The 25,000-nt window shown below is 40.1% G+C and overlaps 1 protein-coding gene across 1 annotated transcript in view; it reads left to right on the forward strand.

The window, feature by feature from the left end:
• LOC128703274 (low-density lipoprotein receptor-related protein 4) overlaps nucleotides 1-25,000 on the forward strand; it is a 129,747-nt gene that overhangs the window by 5,889 nt on the left and 98,858 nt on the right. The window contains exons 4-7 of the mRNA XM_070080138.1: nucleotides 699-861; nucleotides 1,419-1,552; nucleotides 1,955-2,148; nucleotides 22,551-22,696. Of these exons, the coding sequence (XP_069936239.1) occupies nucleotides 699-861; nucleotides 1,419-1,552; nucleotides 1,955-2,148; nucleotides 22,551-22,696 (637 nt within the window). The remainder of the gene's footprint in view (nucleotides 1-698; nucleotides 862-1,418; nucleotides 1,553-1,954; nucleotides 2,149-22,550; nucleotides 22,697-25,000) is intronic.

Raw genomic sequence — 25,000 nt, forward strand, 5'->3', positions numbered from 1 at the left:
GCTGTCAGTGGCTGCCAGTGGCTGTCAGTGGCTGTCAGTGGCTGCCAGTGGCTGTCAGTGGCTGCCAGTGGCTGTCAGTGGCTGCCAGTGGCTGTCAGTGGCTGTCAGTGGCTGTCAGTGGCTGGTCATGAGTTCCCACCATCCATTGGATGAGCATTTTGACTTATGTAGATATGGAACGACGAATTCGGGCATTAACGTTCAAATTTTAGTACATGCGTTGTTTCATCGCAGTAGTTGACGTCCGTTAGTCCTCGTTGTTGGTCTTGGCTCTGATGAAGTAAACTCACTCTCCTTTTGCAATGTTATTTCGATTTCGTTTTTTATTTAAATGTAGATTTAAAAAAAAATCTTTAAGATTTAAGTTAAAAATGTTATATTTGCTATTTTTTTCGAACTTATCCTGATACGGCAGGTTAGTTGTCACTGTTATTTATATGCTAATAAACGTATTTAGCCCTAAATTAAAAAAATAACTAATTAAAGCTTGGATAACTTCGAATATAGGTTAGATAAATACATGGATGAGAGGGGTTGGCTCTGAGTGAGACTTAAACATGATTCATTAGAGGTTATTAAACCTCATAACCAAAAATTTTAGTTATGGACCAGTAGACCTTCTGCAGTGTTTCTCCTTGTGTTCTTATGTACCTTTAGCGTCCTTGGGAGTTAGTGCTGAAGGTGTGTCTCCTTGACAGAGTGACCAGCACATGTGCTACTCCTCCCCTGACAAGTCTTTGGTGTTCGCTCGACGTGAGGACATACGTCAGATGTCGCTCGTTACACCCTACCTGGCTGACGTGGTCCTGCCTCTGACTGGTCTCCAGCATGTGGTCGCCCTGGACGTGGATTCCGTCACAGGTAAGGATCACTAATGTAACTTAGTCAGAAACGACAGTACTGGTGCAAATGCCAGTCGAGTTTCTCATCTTGGTAAGTCGCTCATATGTATTTATAAATAACGTATTCTTTTGGAACTGTATTGTGTTCAAACGTCTATAAATGTATATTCTATTTGTCAAATCAAGAAACGTCTGTATAAAACGTATTTCATTGTCTATATCTTACTATGTCTGTGTGTTAGTTAGATTAATGGGGCTTAAGCGAGATGGGACTTACATGTCCCATCTCCGCGAATTCATGCTTAGCTAACATAACCACTAGAACCCCAGTAAACATAAGAAAGAGGAACACTGCAGAAGGCCTACTGGCCCATACTAGGCAAGTCCTTCTCAAACCCACTAACGTTGCTGGCAATAACACATCTAATATCAACGGGAACATTAAACTTCTTTATCTATAAAAATATTTATTTATTCAAACAACAAAATTATTATACTTATAGTTAGCTGACTAAAAGTATAAACATTGGCAATGTTATTCAGAGCTATTTAGGCAAGCGTCTCCCATTCCTGCAGGAGACATCTTCCTACCAGACAGCGCAGCATCCGTGATCTTCAGAGCCTCTCTTGATGGGCGCAAGATGACCCGAATTGTGTACGCTGCTATTGATACTGTAGAGGGTCTGGCCCTCGACATCACCGGCAGGAAGGTACCTCAACTTTTTCATACTGCTTGATTATTCTACTATCTACAGTATCACATAGGTTTTAATTCTGTTTATCTCGGACGTTAGCTAAAATTCTCTGCAATATGTGTGTTGGTAATAAAGTTTTCCTCTCAGAATGAAAGTAGCCAGATCTCTTATATTATGTAGAAAAATAATTCTGAAGTTTTCGTGGTATTATAGCATTGCCTCCATATTTACTGCATCAGTAGTCCACCTACCTACCTGGAAGGTTTTTCGGGGGTCAACTCCTCCGCCCCCGGAGGCGTTGTTTCATTCGTAAAAAAGGTCATATGGTAATTTCAACTTTTTTCATATTTACAACATTCTCGCAAGAAAATAACATTTTTGTGTTTTTAAGAGGTTATTTCTCTCCGTCATCCTCAGATGTACTGGACAGACATGAAGCGTCGGTCTGTGGAGGTCAGCGAGATGGACGGCAGCAACAGACGGGTGTTGTTCACTGGTCTAGACAGACCTCGGGCCATCACCACCCACTACCCCTCAGGCAAGCTCTTCTGGACGGACTGGGGCGAAGAATACCCGAGGATCGAAGTGGCAGACATGGATGGTAATAACAGGTGAGTAAGGTAACAACATAGCCAATCGGCGTACTGACAGAGGTGAGCTAGGGTAATGACGTCGGCGATTAAATAGAAAGAAAGGTGAAAACCAACAGTGAGATCAAGGCAGTGGTAGTTGAGATGAACTTAAGGTCAGGTCAAGTCGCGTTTATTATGAGTATTAGAACACTAGACTATATAGTGGGAGGGGTAAATATCTACAGAAGTCCAAGACCAAGATTAACGTTAGCGATGTTGTACATAATGACTAATTCATGAAGAATACTGGTATAATAGACAGTTATATTCCATAAAATTACAGAAATGTTTCTGTATGTGAAGTACTGAAGCTGCGTGAGTCAGGCTCCTCAACAGCTGCTCGATGTTCCACCTTCTGCCACAAATGCTTCTTTGTTATGATTATTGATAACAGTTCTTAAGTTAACAAGTTTGACGAAGGTTTTGGGTATAAGATTAATATATACTTTTGTGTGACATGCTAAGCGTCATTCTTACTCCCAGATCGTTCTCATTGTACGTTTTCTTCAGTTTCTCACCTACTATGGATAGTTTCTGACCCACCTTTCACATTCTCAAAACATTACATTTAAGAAGACTGGATTCTGGTATCTACTTACCTGACCGTGTTTAAGTAATCTTGGAGCCTCTCTTTGTCCTCTAAGGATGTCATCTTCCTTGTTACTTTTACATCATCCGTGATGATACGAGGGATTCATTTACCTTCACACGGTATTTACCAGGATGGGCCAGGACTCAAACAGTAATCTTTGGGGGACTTCCTTCGCTATCATTATTTACTCTTATACCTCCTTTCTTAGCATTACATTCTGCGTTCTATTTTCCCAGTAATTATTTATTTACTTTAGTACATTGCCCATTATTCTTGCCTATAATTCCAGTTTATTTTTATTTTTATGGTACTGTGCCAAATGCTTTTTAGAAGTCCAGAAAGTTGCATTCTGTCAACCTCTTTCCAACTTTAATTCTGGTACACTGTCATATATTTCACGGAGATTCCTAGAATAGGATTTGTCATCTCCTAACCCTTGCTAACTATCTGTTTATCTCTTTGTAGATACTTTATTATTCTCTTTAGTTCAGTTCTTCATAACATTCCTGGTAACATGTTAGTCCAGACTTCATTCAGTCTTATTGTTCCTAATTCTTTCTATAATTTTCTTCTGATTTCTTGGTTTATGCTTCAAAAAATCCTCCTCACTTCTGCATGTGCCTTCTCTTTATCACTTGTATAATATTGAGCTTTATTGTCTGGTCTCTGTTATCTTACTTCCTCTTACAGTGTTTGGTCTCTGTTATCTTACTTCCTCTTACAGTGTCTGGTCTCTGTTATCTTACTTCCTCTTACAGTGTCTGGTCTCTGTTATCTTACTTCCTCTTACAGTGTTTGGTCTCTGTTACCTTACTTCCTCTTACAGTGTCTGGTCTCTGTTATCTTACTTCCTCTTACAGTGTCTGGTCTCTGTTATCTTACTTCCACTTACAGTGTCTGGTCTCTGTTATCTTACTTCCTCTTACAGTGTCTGGTCTCTGTTATCTTACTTCCTCTTACAGTGTCTGGTCTCTGTTATCTTACTTCCTCTGTAGTAACAGTGTCTGGTCTCTGTCATCTTACTTCCTCTGTAGTAACATTGTCTGGTCTCTGTTATCTTACTTCCTCTGTAGTTACAGTGTCTGGTCTCTGTCATCTTACTTCCTCTGTAGTAACATAGTCTGGTCTCTGTCATCTTACTTCCTTTGTAGTAACATTGTCTGGTCTCTGTTATCTTACTTCCTCTGTAGTTACAGTGTCTGGTCTCTGTCATCTTACTTCCTCTGTAGTTACAGTGTCTGGTCTCTGTCATCTTACTTCCTCTGTAGTAACATTGTCTGGTCTCTGTCATCTTACTTCCTCTGTAGTAACATTGTCTGGTCTCTGTCATCTTACTTCCTCTGTAGTAACATTGTCTGGTCTCTGTCATCTTACTTCCTCTGTAGTAACATTGTCTGGTCTCTGTCATCTTACTTCCTTTGTAGTGACATTGTCTGGTCTCTGTCATCTTACTTCCTCTGTAGTAACATTGTCTGGTCTCTGTCATCTTACTTCCTCTGTAGTAACATAGTCTGGTCTCTGTCATCTTACTTCCTCTGTAGTAACATTGTCTGGTCTCTGTCATCTTACTTCCTTTGTAGTAACATTGTCTGGTCTCTGTCATCTTACTTCCTTTGTAGTGACATTGTCTGGTCTCTGTCATCTTACTTCCTTTGTAGTAACATTGTCTGGTCTCTGTCATCTTACTTCCTCTGTAGTTACAGTGTCTGGTCTCTGTCATCTTACTTCCTCTGTAGTAACATTGTCTGGTCTCTGTCATCTTACTTCCTCTGTAGTAACATTGTCTGGTCTCTGTCATCTTACTTCCTCTGTAGTAACATTTTCTGGTCTCTGTCATCTTACTTCCTCTGTAGTAACATTGTCTGGTCTCTGTCATCTTACTTCCTCTGTAGTAACATTGTCTGGTCTCTGTCATCTTACTTCCTCTGTAGTTACAGTGTCTGGTCTCTGTCATCTTACTTCCTCTGTAGTAACATTGTCTGGTCTCTGTCATCTTACTTCCTCTGTAGTAACATTGTCTGGTCTCTGTCATCTTACTTCCTCTGTAGTAACATTGTCTGGTCTCTGTCATCTTACTTCCTCTGTAGTTACAGTGTCTGGTCTCTGTCATCTTACTTCCTCTGTAGTAACATTGTCTGGTCTCTGTCATCTTACTTCCTCTGTAGTTACAGTGTCTGGTCTCTGTCATCTTACTTCCTCTGTAGTAACATTGTCTGGTCTCTGTCATCTTACTTCCTCTGTAGTAACATTGTCTGGTCTCTGTCATCTTACTTCCTCTGTAGTAACATTTTCTGGTCTCTGTCATCTTACTTCCTCTGTAGTAACATTGTCTGGTCTCTGTCATCTTACTTCCTCTGTAGTAACATTGTCTGGTCTCTGTCATCTTACTTCCTCTGTAGTTACAGTGTCTGGTCTCTGTCATCTTACTTCCTCTGTAGTAACATTGTCTGGTCTCTGTCATCTTACTTCCTCTGTAGTTACAGTGTCTGGTCTCTGTCATCTTACTTCCTCTGTAGTAACATTGTCTGGTCTCTGTCATCTTACTTCCTCTGTAGTAACATTGTCTGGTCTCTGTCATCTTACTTCCTCTGTAGTAACATTTTCTGGTCTCTGTCATCTTACTTCCTCTGTAGTAACATTGTCTGGTCTCTGTCATCTTACTTCCTCTGTAGTAACATTGTCTGGTCTCTGTCATCTTACTTCCTCTGTAGTAACATTGTCTGGTCTCTGTCATCTTACTTCCTCTGTAGTTACAGTGTCTGGTCTCTGTCATCTTACTTCCTCTGTAGTAACATTGTGTGGTCTCTGTCATCTTACTTCCTCTTTAGTAACATTGTCTGGTCTCTGTCATCTTACTTCCTCTGTAGTAACATTGTGTGGTCTCTGTCATCTTACTTCCTCTTTAGTAACATTGTCTGGTCTCTGTCATCTTACTTCCTCTTTAGTAACATTGTCTGGTCTCTGTCATCTTTCTTCCTCAGTAGTAACATTGTCTGGTCTCTGTCATCTTACTTCCTCTGTAGTAACATTGTCTGGTCTCTGTCATCTTACTTCCTCTGTAGTTACAGTGTCTGGTATCTGTCATCTTACTTCCTCTGTAGTAACATTGTCTGGTCTCTGTCATCTTACTTCCTCTGTAATAACATTGTCTGGTCTCTGTCATCTTACTTCCTCTTACAGTGTCTGGTCTCTGTCATCTTACTTCCTCTGTAGTAACATTGTCTGGTCTCTGTCATCTTACTTCCTCCGTAGTAACATTGTCTGGTCTCTGTCATCTTTCTTCCTCTGTAGTAACATTGTCTGGTCTCTGTCATCTTACTTCCTCTGTAGTAACATTGTCTGGTCTCTGTCATCTTACTTCCTCTGTAGTAACATTGTCTGGTCTCTGTCATCTTACTTCCTCTGTAGTAACATTGTCTGGTCTCTGTCATCTTACTTCCTCTGTAGTAACATTGTCTGGTCTCTGTCATCTTACTTCCTCTGTAGTAACATTGTCTGGTCTCTGTCATCTTACTTCCTCTGTAGTAACATTGTCTGGTCTCTGTCATCTTACTTCCTCTGTAGTTACAGTGTCTGGTCTCTGTCATCTTACTTCCTCTGTAGTAACATTGTCTGGTCTCTGTCATCTTACTTCCTCTGTAGTTACAGTGTCTGGTCTCTGTCATCTTACTTCCTCTGTAGTAACATTGTCTGGTATCTGTCATCTTACTTCCTCTGTAGTAACATTGTCTGGTCTCTGTCATCTTACTTCCTCTGTAGTTACAGTGTCTGGTCTCTGTCATCTTACTTCCTCTGTAGTAACATTGTCTGGTCTCTGTCATCTTACTTCCTCTGTAGTAACATTGTCTGGTCTCTGTCATCTTACTTCCTCTGTAGTAACATTGTCTGGTCTCTGTCATCTTACTTCCTCTGTAGTAACATTGTCTGGTCTCTGTCATCTTACTTCCTCTGTAGTAACATTGTCTGGTCTCTGTCATCTTACTTCCTCTGTAGTAACATTGTCTGGTCTCTGTCATCTTACTTCCTCTGTAGTAACATTGTCTGGTCTCTGTCATCTTACTTCCTCTGTAGTTACAGTGTCTGGTCTCTGTCATCTTACTTCCTCTGTAGTAACATTGTCTGGTCTCTGTCATCTTACTTCCTCTGTAGTAACATTGTCTGGTCTCTGTCATCTTACTTCCTCTGTAGTAACATTGTCTGGTCTCTGTCATCTTACTTCCTCTGTAGTAACATTGTCTGGTCTCTGTCATCTTACTTCCTCTGTAGTTACAGTGTCTGGTCTCTGTCATCTTACTTCCTCTGTAGTAACATTGTCTGGTCTCTGTCATCTTTCTTCCTCTGTAGTAACATTGTCTGGTCTCTGTCATCTTTCTTCCTCTGTAGTAACATTGTCTGGTCTCTGTCATCTTACTTCCTCTGTAGTAACATTGTCTGGTCTCTGTCATCTTACTTCCTCTGTAGTAACATTGTCTGGTATCTGTCATCTTACTTCCTCTGTAGTAACATTGTCTGGTCTCTGTCATCTTACTTCCTCTGTAGTAACAGTGTCTGGTCTCTGTCATCTTACTTCCTCTTACAGTGTCTGGTCTCTGTCATCTTACTTCCTCTGTAGTAACATTGTCTGGTCTCTGTCATCTTACTTCCTCTGTAGTAACATTGTCTGGTCTCTGTCATCTTACTTCATCTGTAATAACATTGTCTGGTCTCTGTCATCTTACTTCCTCTTACAGTGTCTGGTCTCTGTCATCTTACTTCCTCTGTAGTAACATTGTCTGGTCTCTGTCATCTTACTTCCTCTGTAGTAACATTGTCTGGTCTCTGTCATCTTTCTTCCTCTGTAGTAACATTGCCTGGTCTCTGTCATCTTACTTCCTCTGTAGTAACATTGTCTGGTCTCTGTCATCTTACTTCCTCTGTAGTAACATTGTCTGGTCTCTGTCATCTTACTTCCTCTGTAGTAACATTGTCTGGTCTCTGTCATCTTACTTCCTCTGTAGTAACATTGTCTGGTCTCTGTCATCTTACTTCCTCTGTAGTAACATTGTCTGGTCTCTGTCGTCTTACTTCCTCTGTAGTAACTTTGTCTGGTCTCTGTCATCTTACTTCCTCTGTAGTGACATTGTCTGGTCTCTGTCATCTTACTTCCTCTGTAGTTACAGTGTCTGGTCTCTGTCATCTTACTTCCTCTGTAGTAACATTGTCTGGTCTCTGTCATCTTACTTCCTCTGTAGTAACATTTTCTGGTCTCTGTCATCTTACTTCCTCTGTAGTAACATTGTCTGGTCTCTGTCATCTTACTTCCTCTGTAGTAACATTGTCTGGTCTCTGTCATCTTACTTCCTCTGTAGTTACAGTGTCTGGTCTCTGTCATCTTACTTCCTCTGTAGTAACATTGTCTGGTCTCTGTCATCTTACTTCCTCTGTAGTTACAGTGTCTGGTCTCTGTCATCTTACTTCCTCTGTAGTAACATTGTCTGGTCTCTGTCATCTTACTTCATCTGTAGTTACAGTGTCTGGTCTCTGTCATCTTACTTCCTCTGTAGTAACATTGTCTGGTCTCTGTCATCTTACTTCCTCTGTGGTAACATTGTCTGGTCTCTGTCATCTTACTTCCTCTGTAGTAACATTGTCTGGTCTCTGTCATCTTACTTCATCTGTAGTTACAGTGTCTGGTCTCTGTCATCTTACTTCCTCTGTAGTAACATTGTCTGGTCTCTGTCATCTTACTTCCTCTGTAGTAACATTGTCTGGTCTCTGTCATCTTACTTCCTCTGTAGTAACATTGTCTGGTCTCTGTCATCTTACTTCCTCTGTAGTTACAGTGTCTGGTCTCTGTCATCTTACTTCCTCTGTAGTAACATTGTCTGGTCTCTGTCATCTTACTTCCTCTGTAGTAAAATTGTCTGGTCTCTGTCATCTTACTTCCTCTGTAGTAACATTGTCTGGTCTCTGTCATCTTACTTCCTCTGTAGTAACATTGTCTGGTCTCTGTCATCTTACTTCCTCTGTAGTAACATTGTCTGGTCTCTGTCATCTTACTTCCTCTGTAGTTACAGTGTCTGGTCTCTGTCATCTTACTTCCTCTGTAGTAACATTGTCTGGTCTCTGTCATCTTACTTCCTCTGTAGTAACATTGTCTGGTCTCTGTCATCTTTCTTCCTCTGTAGTAACATTGTCTGGTCTCTGTCATCTTACTTCCTCTGTAGTTACAGTGTCTGGTCTCTGTCATCTTACTTCCTCTGTAGTAACATTTTCTGGTCTCTGTCATCTTACTTCCTCTGTAGTAACATTGTCTGGTCTCTGTCATCTTTCTTCCTCTGTAGTTACAGTGTCTGGTCTCTGTCATCTTACTTCCTCTGTAGTAACATTTTCTGGTCTCTGTCATCTTACTTCCTCTGTAGTAACATTGTCTGGTCTCTGTCATCTTACTTCCTCTGTAGTTACAGTGTCTGGTCTCTGTCATCTTACTTCCTCTGTAGTAACATTTTCTGGTCTCTGTCATCTTACTTCCTCTGTAGTAACATTGTCTGGTCTCTGTCATCTTTCTTCCTCTGTAGTAACATTGTCTGGTCTCTGTCATCTTACTTCCTCTGTAGTAACATTGTCTGGTCTCTGTCATCTTACTTCCTCTGTAGTAACATTGTCTGGTCTCTGTCATCTTACTTCCTCTGTAGTTACAGTGTCTGGTATCTGTCATCTTACTTCCTCTGTAGTAACATTGTCTGGTCTCTGTCATCTTACTTCCTCTGTAATAACATTGTCTGGTCTCTGTCATCTTACTTCCTCTTACAGTGTCTGGTCTCTGTCATCTTACTTCCTCTGTAGTAACATTGTCTGGTCTCTGTCATCTTACTTCCTCTGTAGTAACATTGTCTGGTCTCTGTCATCTTTCTTCCTCTGTAGTAACATTGTCTGGTCTCTGTCATCTTACTTCCTCTGTAGTAACATTGTCTGGTCTCTGTCATCTTACTTCCTCTGTAGAAACATTGTCTGGTCTCTGTCATCTTACTTCCTCTGTAGTAACATTGTCTGGTCTCTGTCATCTTACTTCCTCTGTAGTAACATTGTCTGGTCTCTGTCATCTTACTTCCTCTGTAGTAACATTGTCTGGTCTCTGTCATCTTACTTCCTCTGTAGTAACATTGTCTGGTCTCTGTCATCTTACTTCCTCTGTAGTAACATTGTCTGGTCTCTGTCATCTTACTTCCTCTGTAGTTACAGTGTCTGGTCTCTGTCATCTTACTTCCTCTGTAGTTACAGTGTCTGGTCTCTGTCATCTTACTTCCTCTGTAGTAACATTGTCTGGTCTCTGTCATCTTACTTCCTCTGTAGTAACATTGTCTGGTCTCTGTCATCTTACTTCCTCTGTAGTAACATTGTCTGGTCTCTGTCATCTTACTTCCTCTGTAGTTACAGTGTCTGGTCTCTGTCATCTTACTTCCTCTGTAGTAACATTGTCTGGTCTCTGTCATCTTACTTCCTCTGTAGTTACAGTGTCTGGTCTCTGTCATCTTACTTCCTCTGTAGTAACATTGTCTGGTCTCTGTCATCTTACTTCCTCTGTAGTAACATTGTCTGGTCTCTGTCATCTTACTTCCTCTGTAGTAACATTGTCTGGTCTCTGTCATCTTACTTCCTCTGTAGTAACATTGTCTGGTCTCTGTCATCTTACTTCCTCTGTAGTAACATTGTCTGGTCTCTGTCATCTTACTTCCTCTGTAGTTACAGTGTCTGGTCTCTGTCATCTTACTTCCTCTGTAGTAACATTGTCTGGTCTCTGTCATCTTACTTCGTCTGTAGTAACATTGTCTGGTCTCTGTCATCTTACTTCCTCTGTAGTAACATTGTCTGGATTCTGTCATCTTACTTCCTCTGTAGTAACATTGTCTGGTCTCTGTCATCTTACTTCCTCTGTAGTAACATTGTCTGGTCTCTGTCATCTTACTTCCTCTGTAGTAACAGTGTCTGGTCTCTGTCATCTTACTTCCTCTGTAGTAACATTGTCTGGTCTCTGTCATCTTACTTCATCTGTAGTTACATTGTCTGGTCTCTGTCATCTTACTTCCTCTGTAGTAACATTGTCTGGTCTCTGTCATCTTACTTCCTCTGTAGTAACATTGTCTGGTCTCTGTCATCTTACTTCCTCTGTAGTTACAGTGTCTGGTCTCTGTCATCTTACTTCCTCTGTAGTAACATTGTCTTGTCTCTGTCATCTTACTTCCTCTGTGGTAACATTGTCTGGTCTCTGTCTTCTTAATTCCTCTCTAGTAACATTGTCTGGTCTCTGTCATCTTACTTCCTCTGTAGTATCATTGTCTGGTCTCTGTCATCTTACTTCCTCTGTAGTAACATTGTCTGGTCTCTGTCATCTTACTTCCTCTGTAGTAACATTGTCTGGTCTCTGTCATCTTACTTCCTCTGTAGTAACATTGTCTGGTCTCTGTCATCTTACTTCCTCTGTAGTAACAGTGTCTGGTCTCTGTCATCTTACTTCCTCTGTAGTAACATTGTCTGGTCTCTGTCATCTTACTTCCTCTGTAGTAACATTGTCTGGTCTCTGTCATCTTACTTCCTCTGTAGTAACATTGTCTGGTCTCTGTCATCTTACTTCCTCTGTAGTAACATTGTCTGGTCTCTGTCATCTTACTTCCTCTGTAGTAACATTGTCTGGTCTCTGTCATCTTACTTCCTCTGTAGTTACAGTGTCTGGTCTCTGTCATCTTACTTCCTCTGTAGTAACATTGTCTGGTCTCTGTCATCTTACTTCCTCTGTAGTTACAGTGTCTGGTCTCTGTCATCTTACTTCCTCTGTAGTAACATTGTCTGGTCTCTGTCATCTTACTTCCTCTGTAGTAACATTGTCTGGTCTCTGTCATCTTACTTCCTCTGTAGTTACAGTGTCTGGTCTCTGTCATCTTACTTCCTCTGTAGTAACATTGTCTGGTCTCTGTCATCTTACTTCCTCTGTAGTTACAGTGTCTGGTCTCTGTCATCTTACTTCCTCTGTAGTAACATTGTCTGGTCTCTGTCATCTTACTTCCTCTGTAGTAACATTGTCTGGTCTCTGTCATCTTACTTCCTCTGTAGTAACATTGTCTGGTCTCTGTCATCTTACTTCCTCTGTAGTTACAGTGTCTGGTCTCTGTCATCTTACTTCCTCTGTAGTAACATTGTCTGGTCTCTGTCATCTTACTTCCTCTGTAGTTACAGTGTCTGGTCTCTGTCATCTTACTTCCTCTGTAGTTACAGTGTCTGGTATCTGTCATCTTACTTCCTCTGTAGTAACATTGTCTGGTCTCTGTCATCTTACTTCCTCTGTAATAACATTGTCTGGTCTCTGTCATCTTACTTCCTCTTACAGTGTCTGGTCTCTGTCATCTTACTTCCTCTGTAGTAACATTGTCTGGTCTCTGTCATCTTACTTCCTCTGTAGTAACATTGTCTGGTCTCTGTCATCTTTCTTCCTCTGTAGTAACATTGTCTGGTCTCTGTCATCTTACTTCCTCTGTAGTAACATTGTCTGGTCTCTGTCATCTTACTTCCTCTGTAGTAACATTGTCTGGTCTCTGTCATCTTACTTCCTCTGTAGTAACATTGTCTGGTCTCTGTCATCTTACTTCCTCTGTAGTTACAGTGTCTGTTCTCTGTCATCTTACTTCCTATGTAGTAACATTGTCTGGTCTCTGTCATCTTACTTCCTCTGTAGTAACATTGTCTGGTCTCTGTCATCTTACTTCCTCTGTAGTAACATTGTCTGGTCTCTGTCATCTTACTTCCTCTGTGGTAACATTGTCTGGTCTCTGTCATCTTACTTCCTCTGTAGTAACATTGTCTGGTCTCTGTCATCTTACTTCCTCTGTAGTAACATTGTCTGGTCTCTGTCATCTTACTTCCTCTGTGGTAACATTGTCTGGTCTCTGTCATCTTACTTCCTCTGTAGTAACATTGTCTGGTCTCTGTCATCTTACTTCCTCTGTAGTAACATTGTCTGGTCTCTGTCATCTTACTTACTCTGTGGTAACATTGTCTGGTCTCTGTCATCTTACTTCCTCTGTAGTAACATTGACTGGTCTCTGTCATCTTACTTCCTCTGTAGTAACATTGTCTGGTCTCTGTCATCTTACTTCCTCTGTAGTAACATTGTCTGGTCTCTGTCATCTTACTTCCTCTGTGGTAACATTGTCTGGTCTCTGTCATCTTACTTCCTCTGTAGTAACATTGTCTGGTCTCTGTCATCTTACTTCCTCTGTAGTAACATTGTCTGGTCTCTGTCATCTTACTTCCTCTGTAGTAACATTGTCTGGTCTCTGTCATCTTACTTCCTCTGTGGTAACATTGTCTGCTCTCTGTCATCTTACTTCCTCTGTAGTAACATTGTCTGGTCTCTGTCATCTTACTTCCTCTGTAGTAACATTGTCTGGTCTCTGTCATCTTACTTCCTCTGTAGTAACATTGTCTGGTCTTTGTCATCTTACTTCCTCTGTAGTAACATTGTCTGGTCTCTGTCATCTTACTTCCTCTGTAGTAACATTGTCTGGTCTCTGTCATCTTACTTCCTCTGTAGTAACATTGTCTGGTCTCTGTCATCTTACTTCCTCTGTAGTAACATTGTCTGGTCTCTGTCATCTTACTTCCTCTGTAGTAACATTGTCTGGTCTCTGTCATCTTACTTCCTCTGTAGTAACATTGTCTGGTTTCTGTCATCTTACTTCCTCTGTGGTAACATTGTCTGGTCTCTGTCATCTTACTTCCTCTGTAGTAACATTGTCTGGTCTCTGTCATCTTACTTCCTCTGTAGTAACATTGTCTGGTCTCTGTCATCTTACTTCCTCTGGAGTAACATTGTCTGGTCTCTGTCATGTTACTTCCTCTGTAGTAACATTGTCTGCTCTCTGTCATCATACTTCCTCTGTAGTAACATTGTCTGGTCTCTGTCATCTTACTTCCTCTGTAGTAACATTGTCTGGTCTCTGTCATCTTACTTCCTCTGTAGTAACATTGTCTGGTCTCTGTCATCTTACTTCCTCTGTAGTAACATTGTCTGGTCTCTGTCATCTTACTTCCTCTGTAGTAACATTGTCTGGTCTCTGTCATCTTACTTCCTCTGTAGTAACATTGTCTTGTCTCTGTCATCTTACTTCCTCTGTAGTAACATTGTCTGGTCTCTGTCATCTTACTTCCTCTGTAGTAACATTGTCTGGTCTCTGTCATCTTACTTCCTCTGTAGTAACATTGTCTGGTCTCTGTCATCTTACTTCCTCTGTAGTAACATTGTCTGGTCTCTGTCATCTTACTTCCTCTGTAGTAACATTGTCTGGTCTCTGTCATCTTACTTCCTCTGTAGTAACATTGTCTGGTCTCTGTCATCTTACTTCCTCTGTAGTAACATTGTCTGGTCTCTGTCATCTTACTTCCTCTGTAGTAACATTGTCTGGTCTCTGTCATCTTACTTCCTCTGTAGTAACATTGTCTGGTCTCTGTCATCTTACTTCCTCTGTAGTAACATTGTCTGGTCTCTGTCATCTTACTTCCTCTGTAGTAACATTGTCTGGTCTCTGTCATCTTACTTCCTCTGTGGTAACATTGTCTGGTCTCTGTCATCTTACTTCCTCTGTAGTAACATTGTCTGGTCTCTGTCATCTTACTTCCTCTGTAGTAACATTGTCTGGTCTCTGTCATCTTACTTCCTCTGTAGTAACATTGTCTGGTCTCTGTCATCTTACTTCCTCTGTAGTAACATTGTCTGGTCTCTGTCATCTTACTTCCTCTGTAGTAACATTGTCTGGTCTCTGTTATCTTACTTCCTCTGTAGTAACAGTGTCTGGTCTCTGTCATCTTACTTCCTCTGTGGTAACATTGTCTGGTCTCTGTCATCTTACTTCCTAAGTGGTAACATTGTCTGGTCTCTGTCATCTTACTTCCTCTGTAGTAACATTGTCTGGTCTCTGTCATCTTACTTCCTCTGTGGTAACATTGTCTGGTCTCTGTCATCTTACTTCCTCTGTGGTAACATTGTATGGTCTCTGTCATCTTACTTCCTCTGTAGTAACATTGTCTGGTCTCTGTCATCTTACTTCCTCTGTAGTAACATTATCTGGTCTCTGTCATCTTACTTCCTCTGTAGTAACATTGCCTGGTCTCTGTCAACTTACTTCCTCTGTAGTAACATTGTCTGGTCTCTGTCATCTTACTTCCTCTGTAGTAACATTGTCTGGTCTCTGTCATCTTACTTCCTCTGTAGTAACATTATCTGGTCTCTGTCATCTTACTTCCTCTGTAGTAACAATGCCTGGTCTCTGTCATCTTACTTCCTCTGTAGTAACATTGTCTGGTCTCTGTCATCTTACTTCCTCTGTAGTAACATTGTCTGGTCTCTGTCATCTTACTTCCTCTGTGGTAACATTGTCTGGTCTCTGTCATCTTACTTCCTCTGTGGTAACATTGTCTGGTCTCTGTCATCTTACTTCCTCTGTAGTAACATTGTCTGGTCTCTGTCATCTTACTTCCTCTGTGGTAACAGTGTCTGGTCTCTGTCATCTTACTTCCTCTGTAGTAACATTGTCTGGTCTCTGTCATCTTACTTCCTCTGTAGTAACATTGTCTGGTCTCTGTCATCTTACTTCCTCTGTAGTAACATTGTCTGGTCTCTGTCATCTTACTTCCTCTGTAGTAACATTGTCTGGTCTCTGTCATCTTACTTCCTCTGTAGTAACATTGTCTGGTCTCTGTCATCTTACTTCCTCTCTATTGTCTGGTCTCTGTCATCTTACTTCCTCTGTAGTTACAGTGTCTGGTCTCTGTCATCTTACTTCCTCTGTAGTAACATTGTCTGGTCTCTGTCATCTTACTTCCTCTCTAGTAACATTGTCTGGTCTCTGTCATCTTACTTCCTCTGTAGTTACAGTGTCTGGTCTCTGTCATCTTACTTCCTCTGTAGTAACATTGTCTGGTCTCTGTCATCTTACTTCCTCTGTAGTAACATTGTCTGGTCTCTGTCATCTTACTTCCTCTGTAGTAACATTGTCTGGTCTCTGTCATCTTGCTTCCTCTGTAGTAACATTGTCTGGTCTCTGTCTTCTTACTTCCTCTGTAGTTACAGTGTCTGGTCTCTGTCATCTTACTTCCTCTGTAGTAACATTGTCTGGTCTCTGTCATCTTACTTCCTCTGTAGTAACATTGTCTGGTCTCTGTCATCTTACTTCCTCTGTAGTTACAGTGTCTGGTCTCTGTCATCTTACTTCCTCTGTAGTAACATTGTCTGGTCTCTGTCATCTTACTTCCTCTGTAGTAACATTGTCTGGTCTCTGTCATCTTACTTCCTCTGTAGTAACATTGTCTGGTCTCTGTCATCTTGCTTCCTCTGTAGTAACATTGTCTGGTCTCTGTCGTCTTACTTCCTCTGTAGTTACAGTGTCTGGTCTCTGTCATCTTACTTCCTCTGTAGTAACATTGTCTGGTCTCTGTCATCTTACTTCCTCTGTAGTAACATTGTCTGGTCTCTGTCATCTTACTTCCTCTGTAGTAACATTGTCTGGTCTCTGTCATCTTACTTCCTCTGTAGTAACATTGTCTGGTCTCTGTCATCTTACTTCCTCTGTAGTAACATTGTCTGGTCTCTGTCATCTTACTTCCTCTGTAGTAACATTGTCTGGTCTCTGTCATCTTACTTCCTCTGTAGTAACATTGTCTGGTCTCTGTCATCTTACTTCCTCTGTAGTAACATTGTCTGGTCTCTGTCATCTTACTTCCTCTGTAGTAACATTGTCTGGTCTCTGTCATCTTACTTCCTCTGTAGTAACATTGTCTGGTCTCTGTCATCTTACTTCCTCTGTAGTAACATTGTCTGGTCTCTGTCATCTTACTTCCTCTGTAGTAACATTGTCTGGTCTCTGTCATCTTACTTCCTCTGTAGTAACATTGTCTGGTCTCTGTCATCTTACTTCCTCTGTAGTAACATTGTCTGGTCTCTGTCATCTTACTTCCTCTGTAGTAACATTGTCTGGTCTCTGTCATCTTACTTCCTCTGTAGTAACATTGTCTGGTCTCTGTTATCTTACTTCCTCTGTAGTAACAGTGTCTGGTCTCTGTCATCTTACTTCCTCTGTGGTAACATTGTCTGGTCTCTGTCATCTTACTTCCTAAGTGGTAACATTGTCTGGTCTCTGTCATCTTACTTCCTCTGTAGTAACATTGTCTGGTCTCTGTCATCTTACTTCCTCTGTGGTAACATTGTCTGGTCTCTGTCATCTTACTTCCTCTGTGGTAACATTGTCTGGTCTCTGTCATCTTACTTCCTCTGTAGTAACATTGTCTGGTCTCTGTCATCTTACTTCCTCTGTAGTAACATTATCTGGTCTCTGTCATCTTACTTCCTCTGTAGTAACATTGCCTGGTCTCTGTCAACTTACTTCCTCTGTAGTAACATTGTCTGGTCTCTGTCATCTTACTTCCTCTGTAGTAACATTGTCTGGTCTCTGTCATCTTACTTCCTCTGTAGTAACATTGTCTGGTCTCTGTCATCTTACTTCCTCTGTAGTTACAGTGTCTGGTCTCTGTCATCTTACTTCCTCTGTAGTAACATTGTCTGGTCTCTGTCATCTTACTTCCTCTGTAGTAACATTGTCTGGTCTCTGTCATCTTACTTCCTCTGTAGTAACATTGTCTGGTCTCTGTCATCTTGCTTCCTCTGTAGTAACATTGTCTGGTCTCTGTCGTCTTACTTCCTCTGTAGTTACAGTGTCTGGTCTCTGTCATCTTACTTCCTCTGTAGTAACATTGTCTGGTCTCTGTCATCTTACTTCCTCTGTAGTAACATTGTCTGGTCTCTGTCATCTTACTTCCTCTGTAGTAACATTGTCTGGTCTCTGTCATCTTACTTCCTCTGTAGTAACATTGTCTGGTCTCTGTCATCTTACTTCCTCTGTAGTAACATTGTCTGGTCTCTGTCATCTTACTTCCTCTGTAGTAACATTGTCTGGTCTCTGTCATCTTACTTCCTCTGTAGTAACATTGTCTGGTCTCTGTCATCTTACTTCCTCTGTAGTAACATTGTCTGGTCTCTGTCATCTTACTTCCTCTGTAATAACATTGTCTGGTCTCTGTCATCTTACTTCCTCTGTAGTAACATTGTCTGGTCTCTGTCATCTTACTTCCTCTGTAGTAACATTGTCTGGTCTCTGTCATCTTACTTCCTCTGTAGTAACATTGTCTGGTCTCTGTCATCTTACTTCCTCTGTAGTAACATTGTCTGGTCTCTGTCATCATACTTCCTCTGTAGTAACATTGTCTGGTCTCTGTCATCTTACTTTCTCTGTAGTTACAGTGTCTGGTCTCTGTCATCTTACTTCCTCTGTAGTAACTTTGTCTGGTCTCTGTCATCTTACTTCCTCTGTAGTAACATTGTCTGGTCTCTGTCATCTTACTTCCTCTGTAGTAACATTGTCTGGTCTCTGTCATCTTACTTCCTCTGTAGTAACATTGTCTGGTCTCTGTCATCTTACTTCCTCTGTAGTAACATTGTCTGGTCTCTGTCATCTTACTTCCTCTGTAGTAACATTGTCTGGTCTCTGTCATCTTACTTCCTCTGTAGTAACATTGTCTTGTCTTTGTCATCTTACTTCCTCTGTAGTAACATTGTCTGGTCTCTGTCATCTTACTTCCTCTGTAGTAACATTGTCTGGTCTCTGTCATCTTACTTCCTCTGTAGTAACATTGTCTGGTCTCTGTCATCTTACTTCCTCTGTAGTAACATTGTCTGGTCTCTGTCATCTTACTTCCTCTGTGGTAACATTGTCTGGTCTCTGTTATCTTACTTCCTCTGTAGTAACATTGTCTGGTCTCTGTCATCTTACTTCCTCTGTAGTAACATTGTCTGGTCTCTGTCATCTTACTTCCTCTGTAGTAACATTGTCTGGTCTCTGTCATCTTACTTCCTCTGTAGTAACATTGTCTGGTCTCTGTCATCTTACTTCCTCTGTAGTAACATTGTCTGGTCTCTGTTATCTTACTTCCTCTGTAGTAACATTTTCTGGTCTCTGTCATCTTACTTCCTCTGCAGTAACATTGTCTGGTCTCTGCCATCTTACTTCCTCTGTGGTAACATTGTCTGGTCTCTGTCATCTTACTTCCTCTGTAGTAACATTGTCTGGTCTCTGTCATCTTACTTCCTCTGTAGTAACATTGTCTGGTCTCTGTCATCTTACTTCCTCTGTAGTAACATTGTCTGGTCTCTGTCATCTTACTTCCTCTGTAGTAACATTGTCTGGTCTCTGTCATCTTACTTCCTCTGTGGTAACATTGTCTGGTCTCTGTCATCTTACTTCCTCTGTAGTAACATTGTCTGGTCTCTGTCATCTTACTTCCTCTGTGGTAACATTGTCTGGTCTCTGTTATCTTACTTCCTCTGTAGTAACATTGTCTGGTCTCTGTCATCTTACTTCCTCTGTAGTAACATTGTCTGGTCTCTGTCATCTTACTTCCTCTGTAGTAACATTGTCTGGTCTCTGTCATCTTACTTCCTCTGTATTAACATTGTCTGGTCTCTGTCATCTTACTTCCTTTGTAGTAACATTGTCTGGTCTCTGTTATCTTACTTCCTCTGTAGTAACATTGTCTGGTCTCTGTCATCTTACTTCCTCTGTGGTAACATTGTCTGGTCTCTGTCATCTTACTTCCTCTGTAGTAACATTGTCTGGTCTCTGTCATATTACTTCCTCTGTAGTAACATTGTCTGGTCTCTGTCATCTTACTTCCTCTGTAGTAACATTGTCTGCTCTCTGTCATCTTACTTCCTCTGTAGTAACATTGTCTGGTCTCTGTCATCTTACTTCCTCTGTAGTAACATTGTCTGGTCTCTGTCATCTTACTTCCTCTGTAGTAACATTGTCTGGTCTCTGTTATCTTACTTCCTCTGTAGTTACAGTGTCTGGTCTCTGTCATCTTACTTCCTCTGTAGTAACATTGTCTGGTCTCTGTCATCTTACTTCCTCTGTAGTAACATTGTCTGGTCTCTGTCATCTTCCTTCCTCTGTAGTAACATTGTCTGGTCTCCGTCATCTTACTTCCTCTGTAGTAACATTGTCTGGTCTCTGTCATCTTACTTCCTCTGTGGTAACATTGTCTGGTCTCTGTCATCTTACTTCCTCTGTAGTAACATTGTCTGGTCTCTGTTATCTTACTTCCTCTGTAGTTACAGTGTCTGGTCTCTGTCATCTTACTTCCTCTGTAGTAACATTGTCTGGTCTCTGTCATCTTACTTCCTCTGTAGTAATATTGTCTGGTCTCTGTCATCTTACTTCCTCTGTAGTAACATTGTCTGGTCTCTGTCATCTTACTTCCTCTGTAGTTACAGTGTCTGGTCTCTGTCATCTTACTTCCTCTGTAGTAACATTGTCTGGTCTCTGTCATCTTACTTCCTCTGTAGTAACATTGTCTGGTCTCTGTTATCTTACTTCCTCTGTAGTAACATTGTCTGGTCTCTGTCATCTTACTTCCTCTGTAGTAACATTGTCTGGTCTCTGTCATCTTACTTCCTCTGTAGTTACAGTGTCTGGTCTCTGTCATCTTACTTCCTCTGTAGTAACATTGTCTGGTCTCTGTCATCTTACTTCCTCTGTAGTAACATTGTCTGGTCTCTGTCATCTTACTTCCTCTGTAGTAACATTGTCTGGTCTCTATCATCTTACTTCCTCTGTAGTAACATTGTCTGGTCTCTATCATCTTACTTCCTCTGTAGTAACATTGTCTGGTCTCTGTCATCTTACTTCCTCTGTGGTAACATTGTCTGGTCTCTGTCATCTTACTTCCTCTGTAGTAACATTGTCTGGTCTCTGTTATCTTACTTCCTCTGTAGTAACAGTGTCTGGTCTCTGTCATCTTACTTCCTCTGTAGTAACATTGTCTGGTCTCTGTCATCTTACTTCCTCTGTAGTTACAGTGTCTGGTCTCTGTCATCTTACTTCCTCTGTAGTAACATTGTCTGGTCTCTGTCATCTTACTTCCTCTGTAGTAACATTGTCTGGTCTCTGTCATCTTACTTCCTCTGTAGTAACATTGTCTGGTCTCTGTCATCTTGCTTCCTCTGTAGTAACATTGTCTGGTCTCTGTCATCTTACTTCCTCTGTAGTAACATTGTCTGGTCTCTGTCATCTTACTTCCTCTTACAGTGTCTGGTCTCTGTCATCTTACTTCCTCTTACAGTGTCTGGTCTCTGTCATCTTACTTCCTCTGTAGTAACATTGTCTGGTCTCTGTCATCTTACTTCCTCTGTAGTAACATTGTCTGGTCTCTGTCATCTTACTTCCTCTGTAGTAACATTGTCTGGTCTCTGTCATCTTACTTCCTCTGTAGTAACATTGTCTGGTCTCTGTCATCTTACTTCCTCTGTAGTAACATTGTCTGGTCTTTGTCATCTTTCTTCCTCTGTAGTAACATTGTCTGGTCTCTGTCATCTTACTTCCTCTGTAGTAACATTGTCTGGTCTCTGTCATCTTACTTCCTCTGTAGTAACATTGTCTGGTCTCTGTCATCTTACTTCCTCTGTAGTAACATTGTCTGGTCTCTGTCATCTTACTTCCTCTGTAGTAACATTGTCTGGTCTCTGTCATCTTACTTCCTCTGTAGTAACATTGTCTGGTCTCTGTCATCTTACTTCCTCTGTTGTAACATTGTCTGGTCTCTGTCATCTTACTTCCTCTGTAGTAACATTGTCTGGTCTCTGTCATCTTACTTCCTCTGTAGTAACATTGTCTGGTCTCTGTCATCTTACTTCCTCTGTAGTAACATTGTCTGGTCTCTGTCATCTTACTTCCTCTGTAGTAACATTGTCTGGTCTCTGTCATCTTACTTCCTCTGTAGTAACATTGTCTGGTCTCTGTCATCTTACTTCCTCTGTAGTAACATTGTCTGGTCTCTGTCATCTTACTTCCTCTGTAGTAACATTGTCTGGTCTCTGTCATCTTAATTCCTCTGTAGTAACATTGTCTGGTCTCTGTCATCTTACTTCCTCTGTAGTAACATTGTCTGGTCTCTGTCATCTTACTTCCTCTGTAGTAACATTGTCTGGTCTCTGTCATCTTACTTCCTCTGTAGTAACATTGTCTGGTCTCTGTCATCTTACTTCCTCTGTAGTAACATTGTCTGGTCTCTGTCATCTTACTTCCTCTGTAGTAACATTGTCTGGTCTCTGTCATCTTACTTCCTCTGTAGTAACATTGTCTGGTCTCTGTCATCTTACTTCCTCTGTAGTAACATTGTCTGGTCTCTGTCATCTTACTTCCTCTGTAGTAACATTGTCTGGTCTCTGTCATCTTACTTCCTCTGTAGTAACATTGCATCAGTTTGTGTTGTCTCATCTGTCTGATTTTCATTATTTTTTTGCTACTGATTCATGTGTTTTTATTCCAGACTTTTCTATTTATTTTACTGTTTTTTTTTCCAAATTTACATTGTTTTCATGCTGGTTTGACTAGTATTTCCACTAGTTTTTAATAGGTGGTGGTAGTGGGGATGGTGGTGGTGGTGGTAGTGGGGATGGTGGTGGTGGTGGTGGGAGTGGTGATTGTGGTGGGATGGTAGTGGTGGTGCAAGTGATGGTGCAAGTGATGGTGCTGGTGGAAGTGGTGGTGGTAGTGGTAGTGGGAGTGGGAGGGTAGTGGTGTTAGTGGGAGTAGGGATGGTGGTGGTGGTGGTGGAAGTGGTGGCGGTGGTGGTGGAAGTGGTGGCGGTGGTGGTGGTCAATAACATATTCACTGTTAGGGAAGAGAGTGTTATTTATGATGGTATTAAACAGGAAAGTGTTGGTGGACACAAACGTGGCCTGGCCCAACGGACTCTCACTGGACTGGCAGGAACAGGAGCTATACTGGACTGATGCCAGAGCCGACAGAATACAAGCTATCGGGATTGACGGACGCAACAGACGCACCGTAGTTACAGGTGAGGGAAGGAAGAAGGAGATTAGGAGAGAGAAGGTAAGAGAGTAAATAACTGAGTGTGAGAGAAGAAGCAGGCAGAGAGACAAAGATATAATCAGAGAGTGTGTGATACAGAGACAAACACAGCATACAGATACAGTGTACAAGATACAGACACAGTGTACAAGATGCAGATACAGTGTACAAGATACAGACACAGTGTACAAGATGCAGATACAGTGTACAAGATGCAGATACAGTGTACAAGATACAGATACAGTGTACAAGATACAGACACAGTGTACAAGATACAGAAACAGTGTACAAGATACAGATACAGTGTACATGATACAGACACAGTGTACAAGATGCAGATACAGTGTACAAGATACAGACACAGTGTACAAGATGCAGATACAGTGTACAAGATGCAGATACAAACCTACGAATGTAGGTTACTTTACATTTTATATTTGCACTGTTGCATATAATACATATATTTGCACTGTTGCATATAATACATATATTTGCACTGTTGCATATAATACATATATTTGCACTGTTGCATATAATACATATATTTGCACTGTTGCATATAATACATATATTTGCACTGTTGCATATAATACATATATTTGCACTGTTGCATATAATACATATATTTGCACTGTTGCATATAATACATATATTTGCACTGTTGAATATAATACATATATTTGCACTGTTGCATATAATACATATATTTGCACTGTTGCGTATAATACATATATTTGCACTGTTGCATATAATACATATATTTGCACTGTTGCATATAATACATATATTTGCACTGTTGCATATAATACATGTATTTGCACTGTTGCATATAATACATGTATTTGCACTGTTGCATATAATACATATATTTGCACTGTTGCATATAATACATATATTTGCACTGTTGCATATAATACATATATTTGCACTGTTGCATATAATACATATATTTGCACTGTTGCATATAATACATATATTTGAACTGTTGCATATAATACATATATTTGCACTGTTGCATATAATACATATATTTGCACTGTTGCATATAATACATATATTTGCACTGTTGCATATAATACATATATTTGCACTGTTGCATATAATACATGTATTTGCACTGTTGCATATAATACATATATTTGCACTGTTGCATATAATACATATATTTGCACTGTTGCATATAATACATATATTTGCACTGTTGCATATAATACATATATTTGCACTGTTGCATATAATACATATATTTGCACTGTTGCATATAATACATGTATTTGCACTGTTGCATATAATACATATATTTGCACTGTTGCATATAATACATATATTTGCACTGTTGCATATAATACATATATTTGCACTGTTGCATATAATACATATATTTGCACTGTTGCATATAATACATGTATTTGCACTGTTGCATATAATACATATATTTGCACTGTTGCATATAATACATATATTTGCACTGTTGCATATAATACATGTATTTGCACTGTTGCATATAATACATGTATTTGCACTGTTGCATATAATACATATATTTGCACTGTTGCATATAATACATGTATTTGCACTGTTGCATATAATACATATATTTGCACTGTTGCATATAATACATGTATTTTCACTGTTGCATATAATACATGTATTTGCACTGTTGCATATAATACATATATTTGCACTGTTGCATATAATACATATATTTGCACTGTTGCATATAATACATGTATTTGCACTGTTGCATATAATACATGTATTTGCACTGTTGCATATAATACATATATTTGCACTGTTGCATATAATACATGTATTTGCACTGTTGCATATAATACATATATTTGCACTGTTGCATATAATACATATATTTGCACTGTTGCATATAATACATGTATTTGCACTGTTGCATATAATACATATATTTGCACTGTTGCATATAATACATATATTTGCACTGTTGCATATAATACATGTATTTGCACTGTTGCATATAATACATATATTTGCACTGTTGCATATAATACATATATTTGCACTGTTGCATATAATACATATATTTGCACTGTTGCATATAATACATATATTTGCACTGTTGCATATAATACATGTATTTGCACTGTTGCATATAATACATATATTTGCACTGTTGCATATAATACATATATTTGCACTGTTGCATATAATACATATATTTGCACTGTTGCATATAATACATATATTTGCACTGTTGCATATAATACATATATTTGCACTGTTGCATATAATACATATATTTGCACTGTTGCATATA

The sequence above is a fragment of the Cherax quadricarinatus genome, unplaced genomic scaffold (assembly GCF_038502225.1).
Source record: "Cherax quadricarinatus isolate ZL_2023a unplaced genomic scaffold, ASM3850222v1 Contig169, whole genome shotgun sequence".
Lineage (NCBI taxonomy): Eukaryota > Metazoa > Arthropoda > Malacostraca > Decapoda > Parastacidae > Cherax > Cherax quadricarinatus.